General features: G+C 33.7%; 1 protein-coding gene across 1 annotated transcript in view; it reads right to left on the minus strand.

The window, feature by feature from the left end:
* The window catches only part of LOC140057617 (uncharacterized), a 98624-nt gene that overhangs the window by 1254 nt on the left and 81406 nt on the right, over positions 1-15964 (minus strand). Inside the window, exons 102-139 of the mRNA XM_072103334.1 lie at positions 15630-15725; positions 15358-15453; positions 15111-15203; positions 14691-14783; positions 14438-14533; positions 14072-14170; positions 13822-13968; positions 13355-13492; positions 13076-13216; positions 12737-12877; positions 12432-12530; positions 11968-12267; positions 11628-11726; positions 11050-11208; positions 10587-10730; positions 10332-10430; positions 10063-10209; positions 9211-9351; positions 8744-9025; positions 8386-8484; positions 7913-8065; positions 7417-7584; positions 7037-7135; positions 6630-6779; positions 6115-6249; positions 5724-5822; positions 5428-5574; positions 5081-5218; positions 4761-4859; positions 4171-4320; positions 3703-3936; positions 3184-3330; positions 2788-2928; positions 2040-2141; positions 1478-1636; positions 1060-1200; positions 621-722; positions 218-427 (exon numbers count right to left, since the gene is read on the minus strand). Of these exons, the coding sequence (XP_071959435.1) occupies positions 218-427; positions 621-722; positions 1060-1200; positions 1478-1636; positions 2040-2141; positions 2788-2928; positions 3184-3330; positions 3703-3936; positions 4171-4320; positions 4761-4859; positions 5081-5218; positions 5428-5574; positions 5724-5822; positions 6115-6249; positions 6630-6779; positions 7037-7135; positions 7417-7584; positions 7913-8065; positions 8386-8484; positions 8744-9025; positions 9211-9351; positions 10063-10209; positions 10332-10430; positions 10587-10730; positions 11050-11208; positions 11628-11726; positions 11968-12267; positions 12432-12530; positions 12737-12877; positions 13076-13216; positions 13355-13492; positions 13822-13968; positions 14072-14170; positions 14438-14533; positions 14691-14783; positions 15111-15203; positions 15358-15453; positions 15630-15725 (5283 nt within the window). The remainder of the gene's footprint in view (positions 1-217; positions 428-620; positions 723-1059; positions 1201-1477; positions 1637-2039; positions 2142-2787; positions 2929-3183; positions 3331-3702; positions 3937-4170; positions 4321-4760; positions 4860-5080; positions 5219-5427; positions 5575-5723; positions 5823-6114; positions 6250-6629; positions 6780-7036; positions 7136-7416; positions 7585-7912; positions 8066-8385; positions 8485-8743; positions 9026-9210; positions 9352-10062; positions 10210-10331; positions 10431-10586; positions 10731-11049; positions 11209-11627; positions 11727-11967; positions 12268-12431; positions 12531-12736; positions 12878-13075; positions 13217-13354; positions 13493-13821; positions 13969-14071; positions 14171-14437; positions 14534-14690; positions 14784-15110; positions 15204-15357; positions 15454-15629; positions 15726-15964) is intronic.

Genomic DNA, 15964 nt, shown 5'->3' on the forward strand with positions numbered 1-15964 from the left:
CAAAAAGAAATATCGGGTACCCTATTTCAAAATCCTGGATCTACCACTGTTCTTTATTCGTACATACAGATGTACAGAGACCTAAAGATGCCTGTGTACACAAACAAGGCGAGTCAAATGGCAGAGCGGCTTTAGGCAGGGGCGCCATTTACCATTTCCTAAAGAGCCAACATGAGATCAAAGCCAACTCACTCCTAGTCGCTACTCGAATAAGTACTATAAACCCTAGGTCCGGTGTACACAGATCCAAACAAATGAATAAAAATTAAAAATGTAAATGTATACAAACCTGAAACAAGTGTTCCATCAGCATGATACCATTTTAGATTCTTTGGTCCTTTGCCTTGAATATCACAAGTGTATCCTACTGGTGATCCAATCTCTGGTCGCTGTGGTCCTCTTATTCTCAATTTAAACTTTTTCTCACCTAATAATAAAACATTTATCAGACATGGATGTTTATAGAAAGGATTTCAAAAGAAAACTGAAAGATGCTGAGGATCTTGGAAAGCCTTAACCGCCAACAGTCTTAGGAGGACATGGCACATGAAGAATAATAGTCTTTAATATGTTTAAATCACACCATCACTTTACCTACATGTAGAGAGTTATTAACTTACTTCGAATTTCACAAAGGTTTCCTGAGTATTTTTTAGGGCAGACACATTGGTTGTCAGTGCAGACACCCTCATTAAGGCAAGCGAGGCGACAAGGTTGCTCTCCTGAAAATCAAACATCTTCTATTAGGATTTGAGTGGGTCAGTATAAAGAAAAAATAGCATTTGAGGCTGAGCAGCAACTGGGAGTTTTAGAGGGCGGTTTATTACCATTTTTTTAAATGAAAAACTGCACAGGTTGCCTCGTCAAAATGGTCAATACAAATCAATCAAATTATTTGCCTATTGTATTTAATTTTCTATTTTATTTATTTATTAACAACAAACTAATCAACAGTAAAACAGCAGAATTATAATGCATTTAGAGAAAATATTTAATAATAAAACACATAAAATTAAGACAATAAAACAAAGTAAAAAACAAAAAAAAAAATTATCTTACTGAATAAGTCAAGTTTAAAGTTTGTTGCAAATGGGAAGACAATACAGGTGTATAATCCAGCATCACTTTCACTCAGAGAACTTATTGTTAATCTTGTTTCTGTTGATGATAGCCTTTCTGAGTACATGTCTTCATTTACACCTAAATAAAAATAAATGTTTGTTTATGTACATTAGAACTTGACTGACAATGCTATTGCAGAGGACTTAGAAACACCTCGGCCTACAAGTGTCAGATCTCCAATCTAGTAAATCAACAAGGGTACATTATATGATGTAAACTTGTTCACAAGGCTATTATGGAGACCAGGAAAAATCTCATTATCAAAGGCTACATATGCAACCTCTTTTAACACCACATGAAGGCTAGACCCACACACAATGACATTACAACAAACTTAAAATGGCCGACAGCCTACCTGGGGTTAGGTCTTGTAATCTTGAGCCATCAGGTGATACCCACACAGGGTCTTTAAACTCACTTTCTTCTGGCACTTCACAGGTGTAACTTACTGTAGATCCTTCGCTTGGAACCTGGTCTGGTGGGCCATAAATGCTTACACTAAATGGTCTGCCAACTTAAAAATAAGAAAAATATATCTAAGAACACCATTGATAGTGGCATAGTTGGTTTGTTCACATGGTCCACAGTGTGTTGGACGCTGGACTACTGATTGTGATATTGTGGGTTCGAATCCAATGCTCGTCACATTGCTTGTATTCTTAGGCAAGACAATTTACTTACATTTGCCTCTCTCCACCCAGCTATACAAATGGATACCTGGTAAAATCTAGACACAACTTTGCGCTGATTACTAACAGCATTATTATGGGAGTATGTTTCCTTAGATGTTTGATCCATTTATCCACGTAATTCACAACATTAGGCGCTTTATAAAGCTTATTATATATATAAAACTGTATTGCCAAGCATATATGTACACACTAGTATAAAACTGCTTGTTTCTCACATATACTTACCAGGTACCTGACAAACTTCACCCATGTACCCTGGCTCACAAACGCATTTTCCTTCTTTACAGACACCATCATGAAGACAGTTTAGTGTACATGGTGGCTCAGCTGATGTTAAATATACAAAGTTAATAGCATGATGAATTAACAATTAGATAAATGATACCGATATATGAAAATAGTTTGAGTACATTTTTAGCAAGGTGAAATTAATATACCGTAAAAACTTCAAAAAGATCAAACAGTGTAGTATTATTAGTATTTAATATTAATATCCATCATTATCATAATACCATTAATATTATATTGATCATATATAGTTTTATGTTGATTTTCTTGTCATATTCAAGATTTTACGGTATTTAACAAAAACAATAAAAAAAGAAAACACAAATATATAACAGAAAATGTACAGAAAATTTGTGATATTATTACAGCGCTGTATTTATTTATAAAGTTTAGCTAAAAAACAACTACTATAATGTTAATAATATAAGTTAAACATAATTTTCATAATATGACTATTCACAAACTAAAATAAGATGATTAGTGACTAAAAAACTATATGATAAAAATAACATGCATAATGCTTGAAATTATAAAATGTACGACAATAAATACACCAAATAAGTACTTGTAAATTAATATTTTATTGGTTATTGCTATTATGAAATTTAATCTGTATTAAGCTAATTAATACAGATAGAAGTAGTATGTAGTTAAGTTTATTAGTAAGTGTGTATGTAAGCATTACCTTGCTGAATAACATCTGCAGTGCCCGATACAGGGCCTACCATGCATTCATACACCCCGGCATTGCCACTTTCAAAGTTCTTGATAAGAAGTCTAGAGGCGGTTGGTGATATATCTTCAGTATATATTCTACTTCCAACACCTGGTTAATTTTAATTTAAAATAAAATTTCACTTATTATAAATAGAACATCTTTATCTGCAGTAACCTCGGGATCTACTAGTGTAATAATTATTATAAATAGAACATCTTTATTTGCAGTAGCCTAGGGATCTACTAGTGTAATAATTATTAAAAATAGAACATCTTTATTTGCAGTAGCCTAGGGATCTACTAGTGTAATAATTATTATAAATCTTTGCAATAACTTAGGTAGTGCTTGGAAAGTGTCAATTACCTTCCATTAAAGCAATCGTGTCTCCATCTCTGTCCAACCAAGTGATGCCCATATCAGGTGAGTTACCCTGAAGTTCACATAGGTAAGACAGATCTTTACCCTCAATTGGTGACTGATCATACTCCTCACCAACACGTACAGTGAAATCTAAAAACAAATCATGTATGAAGGTTTGCTTGTTTATTAATAAATAATAAATGTTATAAAAGTATATTAACATTAGGCCAAGAAGATAGGTACAATGATAATTAAGAAACAAGTGTTTAAAAATGCCAAAGTTGAAGACCCGCAAGTGGCAACCTATTTGTGTTGGCGGTTAAGACTCACCAACTTAGTAGACACTGCTCTCTACTAAGCACTGGATCATAAAAACTAAACTACAGCGGTGTTGGTAGTTTATGAGTGAGATACCTACCTGTATAGACTCTACAAATGACATTATTTCTAATACAGAAATCCTTTAAAAGGAAAAAGGAACAATACAGGTGTCATAGAAGGACATTACCATCTCTCACTTACCAGGTATGTGACAATACTCTCCAATAAACCCTATAGTACATTTGCATTTCCCAGCTACACACTCAGCCCCATTCAAACAAAGGTCAACGCATTCTTTTTTCATGACATCAATGTTAGTCTCGGTTTCATATGGACCAGCAGAACATCTGTAATTACCGGAGTCATCTATCTCAGCTTCACGAATGGTTAGCAGGGATGAGAAGTCCGATATTGGCTCAACTTTGATACGATTATCTGAAAAACAATTAAATATTTTTCAATCTTTCTTTGGGACAACATTTTGCACACATTATTATTTTATTTAATACCTATTCCACAACCAGATGAAATTCACTTATGCATTTAAAATTACATATATTAATATTTCCAAAACTTTTTTCAAGGACCTCCGAGGGCCTTGATAACACTGAATTGAATTTCCATAACTTTTCAAGAACTGTATGAAAATTATAAAATATTGTAACTTACCTTCATTTCTGTCAACTACCTGACCATCTTGGTCATACCATACTGGATTAGGGTAGTTACTTTCTGGATTTACATTACAAATCAACAAAACATCTTCACCTTCTGTTGGAGGTGAACCTATTGCATCAATGATGCTTACATCCCAATCCACTAAAATAAAACAAGAAAACATTCCTTGCTGTAACATTAAAAGACTCAATAAACTATTTAATTATTCTGGTTTTTTTAGTTTCATAATTCAATGTTTTTTGGCAAATTCTGATTTAGAAACCTGTAATTTCTAAAGCATGTCTTAAGCTCTGTCTACACTATCAAACTAGGTTGACAAAAAAAGTGTGATGTGCCCAAATATGATATGCTTAAATATGGTAGTGATATGACATCATTATGTCAATATATGGGTACATTTTTTTAGTCACATACGATTTGATATTGTAGACAGAGCTTTATGTAGCATTGAGTAGTAGTGGTGTTTAAGCCAATAGGAAAAAACCTGGCACTGAAACATGGCAATGATTTAAACCAAGATCTCTGGGAAGACAAGAATATTTACCATCAAGCTAAATTGTCACTGTGAATGCAACACTTACAAATCTTTTCACATGTTTTTCCTCCAGTTAGTCCCTGGCATTGACAGAAACCGTTATTACAAATACCTTCATTTACACATGGTGGCTGACAACGAGGTTCTACAAAAGAACATTATAGTCTTCTTAAAAATTCAAAATTAATATAATACAGTATATCTTTTAATCATAATAATATAACATGCTGTAAGATAATTCGACCTTCTAATTTAGGCCTGATATTATTGAATCTATTAACCACATCTAACTTGGCTCAATTGCAGAATAAAGATCTGCATAATAAACTGTTTGTTCTATACATGAACACCTATAGATAGCTTTACCTGCAGACTCGATGATGGTAAGGTTAAACTCATCAATGTATGGTCCACCAGCACACATGTACATGCCCGACTGTTCTTTACTGGCCGACTTCAACACAAGTAATGAACTAGTGCTGCGCATTTCAATTTGAACAGCATCTGTGGACCAAGAAAGGGAGAATTAACTTTATTCAATTCAATTTATTCAAAAAAGCTACCAGAAATGAGATACATTAAAATTACAAAACAAAAGCAAAACATTTATATAAAAACAAATTGTTAGTATTACTGTTAATAACTTTAATATTAGGCGGGACTCAACTTTCTCATGACATGAACAATTAATTATTTATTGACTGAGTAATTACCACTTGTTTGTATAGGGTTTCCATTGGCATCCTGCCAAACTGGATCTCTGTAACGTCCTTGGAGTGGAAGATCACACTGCAGAACAACATCACGCCCTTCATGAACTGGAGGCTCAAACAAGCCTTTGATACGTACAAGAAATTCCACTGAATTGTTAAAAAAAAGTTTACAATTAAATATCAATAATTACACATGGTTTAAAACATATATTTCTCATCATTCATTTCACAGAAAAGCGTCCCCTTAATAGTCTCAAATAAATAAATAACAAATTTTTCAATAAAACTATACGTACATTCAGTTTCACATGATGTTCCTACATACATATCAGGGCAAACACAGATACCATCCTGACACGTACCACCATTGCTACAATCTGGTACGCATGGAATCTCTAAAAAATAAAATAACACATCAAATAATAATTGTAGCCTAGTAATGTATATTTTTTTACATATTAAATATATCCTGTTACCCTGCTGAATTAAACTAAACATGACTTGGGCTACATGATTCATTCTCCACATTTTAGGTGGAAGTGTAAAAGGTGTATATTTTCATTGCATCATAACTTTACACAACCTAATCATTTTACCAATATTTGTATTAATATTAGTCAGATCAGAGAGTTGTACTAATAACAAACAACTCCCTGGTCAGATCATATACAGTTTATAATCTCTTACCATTAACATCAATAGTAAATGACTCTCTATTGTCCCCAGCCACACAGGTATATTCCCCACCATCTTGGTCTCGTAGTGCTGTGAACATCAGCATAGTGATGTGAGGTGACAGAACATCTACTTGAATATTTCCATCTAAATAAAACAATATCAAAATGCAATAAAGTTATTAGCGAATGAATGAAAAGGGTAAAAGATATTGTACTTGTATGAAAGAGGCATGGGATTGAGACCCATCTGTGCCATATTTTGCTTGTATCCTTAGGCAAAATATTTTTAAAACATAACCTTATCTTTCGGATTGGGACATAAAACAGATCCAATGTACATACATTGCACATACATTGCACATGTCTATTATAAAAGAACTTGGTACGCCTTTCAAACAGAGTAAGGGTCGTCTTGTGGTTTGTTAATCATGGTCCTAAACTGAGAGAAAGAAGAAGAAATCACCCAGTATACAGAAGGAATAATGTTTTAAAAAAATCATGTAAACACCATCATCCCACACATACCTGAACTGTCAGTGATTGTATTTCCTTGTGAATCCATCCAAACTGGATTTTGCTGGCCACCTTCTTGTGGTAACTCACATCGTAATGCCACCATAGTACCTTTGTAAGATGGAGGCTCAAATAGGGGTACAACTTGGATCAAGAAAGGTACTGAAATGGAGTATGTAATATAAATTTAACTTTCATTATAAATAGGTGCTTTAAGCTCTGTCTGCACTATCAAACTAGTTGTTGTGAGATGTAGTGATATGCCCTAATATGGTAGTGATGACTTCATCATGTCCATATATCTACATCACATTTTTCTGTCACATAAAGTTTTATAGTGTAGACAGAGCTTTAGATATTTTATGCATATAGTATTAGTGTACTGTTTCAATAAATAATATTTGTTAGTAAACACTTACATTCCGTTTCACAGGCAGATCCTACAAACTGTTGTGGACATTCACAAACACCATCAATACACTGACCAGAGTTGAGGCAGAGAGGTTCGCATGGAATTTCTAATGAAATAAAAATAGTAATAAAGCATGTTTGATTATCATAATGGATGTTTCATTATAACAATACATTGCTATTGTAAGTTAATACAAGGCACCATAAGGTACAGATGTATAAATATGAGACATAGATCTGGCTTCAATTTAAAAATGTTACTAATGGTATTTGTTTTCCAATTTTGGCAGCTGCTTGGCAAGTTGAGGTACAATAAAATTACAAGTGACTAAAACAAAAAAAGTGCCAATTCCACTGCAGAATCATAGTTGTAATCGAAATATTTTACCTGAAACTTGAAGTTTAAATGTCTCTTCATAAGGTCCAGCCTTGCAGGTATAGTTAGCAGAATCTTCCATCATTAGTAGAGTAATCGTTAGCAATGTGGAGAACCTATCCAAAGACTCTGTTGTGATTCTCTGGAAATTGGCACCAAAGCCTGCACCAAAGCCAGAACCTACAAGAGTAATTTAGAATGTTATCCCTGTTGTGTGTACGTGTGTGTGTACTATAACTGCTATCCTAGTGTACCATATTGAAGTTGAGAGAAGTTTTTGCTTAGTTTAGGATTGTCTGAGGCAGGAGTATCAAGCTATCACTGGTGAACTTTTGACATGATTTGTGCGTTTAAAAAATCAGCTACCTTTTCACTATCACTGATTTTCTAAAATATTTGCAATTTTACAATAAATTCTTTTACATAGTATCTTGAAGTGAATATAATAATATATTAACTTGAATTGTTAGGCATTTTTTACACAACTACCAATTGTGTTTGCACCTACCTTCTGATTGTACATCAATAAGATCACCATTAGCGTCATACCATTTGGGGTCAAAGTTCCTTCCTGCTTCAGGAACATTGCATTGTAGGATAACCTCACTACCAATGTGAAGAGGCGAGTCATAAAGCTTCTCAATCTGAATCAAGTAAGGTACTGAAAAAAGAAACCAGAGGGCTTATGTTATGCCTTGAATGTTCCAGACAACAATTAAATAGTGCTTACATTATGTAGATTCCCAAATGCGCAGAAGAGCACTCGTTTTAAATCTTGGGTGATAACCAAATAGTGCTATGTTGATGTTTATGTATGGCACTTTTCTGCCAATGCCAGAATGTGATATATTTTTATCTATAACGCAAGCAAGCAATGTAACATTATCTTGTAAGCTCTGGTAGTTTTTAACTAAAGCCAATGAAATGAAAAGGAAGTCTCTTGATAATATGAAGCAAGAATAATAATTGTCTATAGCTTACATGGTATTTCACAAGCTATTCCAGAATATCTTTCTGTACAGTGACAAATTTGTTGTTTACACACTCCATTATTCTGGCAAAATGGCTCACATTGAGGTTCTGAAATTAATAAGATGTAATGATTGTTCTGGACACATACAGTAGAACTCCTTATCAAAAACGGTCTCCTTAATAGAGGTATCCACTGAATAAGGATTGTCCCGGTTGTCCGTAGTGTAAAAACATATATTTTCCATGAATTCTTTCAGAAGAAAATGTCCTCTTATAAAGTTCTACAATATAAATTATACCAATTATGTGCCATTCCTCCAGAAGCTCAAATCACTACAATCTGCTCAGGTATCAGTAGTGTACATACCTGTAACAATAACTGGTGTTGTGCTGTTGACACTTCCGACATCGTTCTTAGCAACACACATATATTCTGCTGTGTGGTACAGCTGTGCATTGATAAGTGACAGTGCACCACTGTATCCCAAGTCAATGATAGTAAGTCCATTGCCATCTGTGATTACTTCATCATCTTTGTACCATGTAATCTCAATTGGAAGGTCACCACGAATGACTGAGCAGGTCAAGCGTGTCCTTTGACCTACTTTCAAAAGTACTGGTCCTCCGAAAGGCTCGATCTTTGGAGGAACTAAAAAATAGAATGTTTATTATTAAATACCATCCATGTACAATTTAGCAAATGGGAATACAATAACTATAAAGCTACAATAGACCCACCACAACTATGACTTATTCAGTAATGGTTTAAAAAATGTAAAGAGAAAAAAGAAAACAGAACCTGTTGTCACAGTCAAAAGTGAATACAACTAATACCTCTGGTAAGTACAGCTATTGTCTCCTGGTGTGGTCCAGCTTGACAAGCATATGTTCCAGTATCTGTTTCCTCTAGGCTCTGAACCACAAGCTGAGTCTTGAAGGGTGATAGTTGACGGACCTCGATACGGTTAACACCTCCTAAAAATGAGTACAGGTAGTAACAACATTGATTCTACATTATATAAGGTTTCAGTCAGGTGGTAGGTAGATTTTCTTCTTATGGCGACATTTTGAAATCAGAGCAGACCTTTTGTTTAACAAATTTGTTTTGCTTGCATTTAAAATACACAGCTTTTCAATATTTAATTACTTTCCATTTAATTGTAAACATCACATCGTTACTTTTCAAAGACCATACGTACTTTGAGAGCTTGAATTCTTTACTGTACGTTTCTTTTTTGAAAGATTTCTTATGATTGTTAAACCTAGTTTTAAACTGCCCACCCGTCATACCGATATATGTCTTAGTTTCGTTATTGGTTATGACGCTGGCGGAGTAGACAATTTCAGATGCGAGGCATGAACCATTTAGGGGGCGTATATATACTATATATTTTCAAGGTAGGACCAAGACTTTATCTTCACTTCTTTTGTTTTATCTAGTAGTAGTCTAGTATACCTATCTGTATCAACTTTATTTACCATTCAGCTCTTCTATATAAAGCATGATGCACATGGACTGTTCCATTATGGACTGTTGCATTTTGGAAAATAATGATACTGTATATGTTAATTCTATACAGTACTATGCTCCCATAAATAATCATTTTTGGTTATTTGTCCATAAAAAAAAAGTTTTGTGAGCCCTGAGTTGATTTAGGAATAATCTTATTTTATGCTGTTTCTTACCTTGACCTGGTTTGATCTCTGTACCATCCGGTGCAAACCATTTTGGAAGTCTTTCTCTTCCTTCTTCTGGCAATTCACACTCTAATGTCAAATCTGTTTCAATTGTCATGTCTCCATCAATGGTGTTGATGCGAATTGGATATTCAACTGAGCAAGGAAACAACATAAATGACATGAAAGAACATAACATAAAGGTGTTGAAATTGTAAATATAAAAGATTTTTTTTTTAATGGATACTGAAAAACAACAACAATTTTATATTGCTTACGTTCAGTTTCACAAGCCACACCCACAAAGGTTAATGAGCATGTGCACTTGCCATTCTCACATTTAGCGCCATTCTCACAAGATGGATCGCAAGGGTAATCTAAAAGAAAAATATCAAGTGCTTTATCCAGTTATGTATTTACTAACAAATATAAAAACAGCAATATCTAAATAGTTGCTGCACTGTACAGTTGAGAAATTATGTTACACAATCATACACAATATCCATAGCCTGTTTTGAAATAGATTATTTTACCTATAACTGTGAAATTGAACTTCTTTGATAGAGGGCCTGCTTCACATGTGTAGATCCCTGAATCTGAATATCGTAATCTATCAATTTGGAGACGTGTTGCATACTGTGTCAAAAACTCAGAACTCATGTGGCCATCTACATCCCCTGCAAAGACGAGAGAACAAAAACAATAAACTAATTATGATACTTATGTAAATTAGTACCTATAATAAATGTCAATCCACTCAGGCAGTGCTTGTCTGCTTTATATTCTCGTTTTTGTTCCAACTACTCTCACTGCACTGATAAAGGGCTAATGTTGCCCGAAGGCTCTGCTAACTTTTTTGGCTATTTTTGCTTATTTTATTTTGTATCTCCATTGAGATCCAGAAATTGATACCCACAGCATTGACATTTTCTTAGTAATTTTCTTTTGGAATTATAATTAATTTCAATGATATAGTCACAGTGCCTTCTTAATTACCTCTGTTTGCATTCTTCTGTATTATCATTCCTGCGTCGTTCCTCCAGATTGGTGGACTATCAATACTGATATTGCTGGATACCTCACAGATGATGTCAATACTTTCACCAATATATGGACTAGGACTTGATATTTGTATCTTGATAAAACTATCATCAACTGCAGAAGAAATAACAAGAGAAACTGTTTTCAAATACACTATTATAAACATTCTAGACTTGCATAGGGATTGCAATTCAACACTATTTTAAAGCACATTATTATTACATTTGTTTACTGTAGAGGTATGTGTTGGATGCCAAGTACAGGGGAGGGAAGGAGAGTGGGGTACATGTTCCTCCTTCATCTATAAAACAATTTTATACAGTAACTATAGGAAATGGTGTTAAAGAGCAGTTTAATAAATTATAAAATAGTCTATCCATCCTGTAATTGGTAAGTTTCTCGCTGTTGGATGCATATGAAATAAAAAAAAAATAGATATATTAAAATAGACTGAATAAATAATGAAATGAAATGAAATGAAAAAAAAATTGTTGTTGAATTTAGTGTTCCAAATTATTATTCAGAGTACTTACTATCAACTTGGCAGTAGTCACCAGTAGCTAATTCTGGACAATAACAAATTCCTTCATTACATGTTCCTCCATTCTGACAACCAGGTATACATGGGGTTTCTGAAATACAGAGAAAAATGTTTATTTTCAAGCCCCAAACGAATATTCGTATGTGTACCAATGTATTATTTAATTAGAAAACACAGTCAACTCTTCCAACCCCTGGAAGTTTTTAAACAGCTTTCTGAAAACCAGACATCACAGGGTTATTTTCAGCCATTCAAAAGGTAACCGGGTTTTGGACTGCACTAAAACAAAAGTGGTAGAGTAAGAAATACTTATAACAAACTATTTGACATACCATCAACACTAATAGAGAATGGATACTTCAACGGTCCAGTGACACATCTGTAGGATATTTCATCTCTGTCTTGTAGATTGTGAATGACAAGTTGAGTGACCTTAGGAGAGATGCTTACAGCATATATATGTGCTCCCTCTGCTTCATTTTCAGTAGGAATTCTCTTTCCCTGAGCATCAAGCCACAGAGGGTCTTTGTAACGACTATCTGCAGCTATTTCACAGACGTAAGTGACATTCTGTCCTGGATATGCTATCTGGCCTGGTGGTGTTTGTACACGAATCACATATGAATCAGAATCTTGAAAAATAATTATGATTTAAGATTAAACGAATGAAATGTTTAACATTTAAGCATATAAAAAGGAACTACTGTTTGGTAGGAAAACAAGTTTAAAATTTACCAACAAAAAAATTATTTGTCTTTAACTACTGGTATATTTGAAATTGCTTCACAGGTCTTACCTGGTATCTGACATTGGTCACCAGTAAATCCTTCAGTACAAAGGCATCTTGCTTGGATGCATGACCCACCATTCATACACTCACCTGAGCACACAGGAGCTAGATAAAGAGGATAACAAATCAGTATAAAGTCATGCTCATAGTGATGTAAACCTGTGATGTAAGTGGTAAGGAAAAACATGTACAAGCTAAAGAAGACATTGTTTTTTAACTAACATTTCATTAAAAAAACTCTGAAGATATATTATTTGTGTTACATTAACTAACATTCCATTATATGTTTGATCATTTTTTGAAAAACTTACCTTCAAAAGTCAAGATAAAATTATTTCTTACAGCACCAGCAACACAAGTGTATGTTCCCATATCAGCTAATTCCATACGGTTGATAACAAGTTTTGTAATGGAATCAGACACATGCTCAACAAATACATGATCAGTGGCACCTAAATAAATAATACTTTAGCAGCTTATACATATTTTTAGTAACATACATACTCAATTTATTTAATTGGCCAGAGCAGAGGTACCATGTGGTAATATTCTTTACAACCAATTAAAATTAAAGTTGTGGTTTGGGAAAGTCTTCAATTGTGAGGATAATGTCTGAAGAATCAACTGTACGACTATACTACTATATTTACCAGCATCCAGTGTCTCAACAGTGTTATCATTAACATCCAGCCAAACTGGTCTTTCAATAGCTCCCTCTACAGGCACTTTGCAGAGTAGATGAATGTCTTCTCCAATACCAATCTCTTCAGGAGCCTGGATAGTAACACTCTCTGTAAATAAAAATTATAATTATTATCAGTTGAAATAAGGAACTGTCTATGGTTTATACAATTGGCTGATTAGTGGTGGGTAGTTCAATAAACATAATACCATTGTTTTTCAAGTATAATATCTTATATATACTTTACCATCAATAACCATATTGAGAGGGATTCGCATTGGACCAGCTAAGCATATATAATTCTGTGCATCTTCTTCTTTTAGTCCAGTTATTGTCAATCTTGCTTGCTTTGGTGATACTTTGGTAAACGTCACACGATCAGTTTCTGAAGAAAAAAACATGTTATAATTTAGACAATTTGAACTGATTCACACAAGAAAACAATTAAATTTATTTTAGTGAGATTTAATATTTACTAAATTCACTATACATAACATAACATAAAATGTACGTTTTTAAAGCATACTTTTACTCCATCGATTTTATGTACATGTATAGATATAGTGCCTTTTTAGCTGTTATATTGCATTTTATTGTTCTTTATTTTTATAAAAATGTATGTATGTTATATAATATATATTTGTAAAAGGAATGAATAAATGTGGGTGACCCCCACGAAAGAGAAAAAAAAAATTCACTATACATTTCATTTACCTTCAGTAATTATTTCACCATCTCTTGTCATCCATATAGGATCTACTAGTGGGCTGTCATGTGATATGTTACAATTAAAACTAATATCACCACCCATCATTGGTTGCCGGTCGTCCACTGTCTTGATATCCATTACAGCAGATGCATCTAAAAGATTATATTATTTATAGATTTGTCAATTGAAATATGTATACAGTTAATCAAATTTGTTGAGTTTGTATTTGATAATTGTGATGGTTGGTAGAGTTACCTGTTGATTGGCAGAAATCTCCTAGGTAACCAGGCAAACATACACATATGCCCATTTCACATCTTCCACCGTTGATGCATGTTCTGTTGCATGGTCTCTCTGTAAACGGTGACAAGGAGAGAATTGATCAAAACAAACATGGGGAGAGAGGTGGAAAGAGAGTTGGTTAAAACAAATATACAGGACTAAAAGAGGGACAGATTCGGAAAGAATAGAGTTTAAGTTAAAACAAACATAGTGGTTACTCTTGAGAATCAAACATGTGAGGTCACACTTTTGAAGGTCACTTGGCTGTAATAATAGTTTGAGGAGGAATGTATCTGGCCATAGAGATATTATAATATCTCTATGATCTGGCTAACAAACCTGATTGACAAAATTCTCCGATGTAACCTTCAGCACAGGTACATCTACCAACAACACATTTTCCTTCGTTTTGGCATTCTTGTTCACATGGCTTTTCTAAAAAATGATTTATACAATAATAGTTTTTAATTGTATCCATATACATATATATAAAACACAATTGTCAGGAATGAAATCCCTTATAATTCTTTATCTTGATTTTAATCTTCCTAAACTATATAATTAACTACAGGGAATAGAACATCATGCTTACCTCTTTCACATGCTCTTCCTTCATATCCTTCATCACATTCGCAAATTCCTAACTTACATACTCCATGGACACAATCGACCTCGCATTGCAATTCTAAAAAAAAACGCAAAAAAAGTTGTTTAAGTTTTTTCTTTTTTAAAAGTAGCTTTAAATTTGCAAAATAAGAATAGTAATAACATATTATAATTTCTGTAAGGAAACTGTGAGTTACTTGTAACTTGGACTAACTCTACACTATCAAACTTTAAAAAAGTGTGATGTGCTCAAATATCGCAGTGATGTCATCGTGTCCATGGGCACATCACATTTTTGGCACAGAAAGTTTGATAGTGTAGACAGAGCTTTAGAATTAGAATTGAAATCAGGGCCATAGGACTGGAAAACATGGTAAAGAGAAGAGAGAGAGAAACAACATGTTACCTGCTTGACAGTAGGATCCGACAAATCCAGGACTGCAGACACATTCACCAATAGAACAGATACCACCATTCAAACAGGCTGGAAGGCATATTGCTTCAAAAACAAAATGTTTAAATGATGATTCAGTTTAGTTTAGAGTCAGTAAATGAATCATTTCCCTTAAATCGTTATTTTACCCATTGATTATGAATATAAGCAGAACAGAAAATTATTGATAGTGTGAACACATATCATTATGCTTTTCTACCTATTTCACAAGAATCTCCTCTGAAGCCATCTGGACAGTCACATTCTCCTTTGTTGCACACACCTCCATTCCTACATTCTGGTTCACATGCTTTCTCTGTGAAACAAAACAAAACATGACATGTTAGAAAATCAAACAGGAACATTCTATTTCTATATAGTTACAAAAATAGAAAGTTATTTTAAGAGGCTTTCAACCTGCAGTGGGCTGAAATGGCTAGCAATGATGATGATCTATATCATGATGATTGATGATAATTGCAAATTTTATACCTAATTGGCATATATCACCAGTGTAACCCTTTGCACAGAAGCATTTTCCCATTTGGCAAACGCCACCATTCAAACACTCGGAGATGCACAGTCTCTCTGAAAATAAAACATGACAAATATTAGTGCAAAATAAACTAGGATTTCAGACTTCTTGTTTGTTTGTTTTTCACACACATCAAAAAATACAGTTGTACATTCCTAATAAAACATAGATTAATTATAAAGAACTTTAATTTGATTACAGTTATAATAAAGTGTCTTTCACTCCATCTCAAGGTTATGTCAGTCACGTATTGTACAGCAATGACTTTTCATTTTCACAACACACCACATGA

Source organism: Antedon mediterranea, chromosome 8 (genome assembly GCF_964355755.1).
Source record: "Antedon mediterranea chromosome 8, ecAntMedi1.1, whole genome shotgun sequence".
In the NCBI taxonomy this organism is placed as follows: Eukaryota; Metazoa; Echinodermata; class Crinoidea; order Comatulida; family Antedonidae; genus Antedon; species Antedon mediterranea.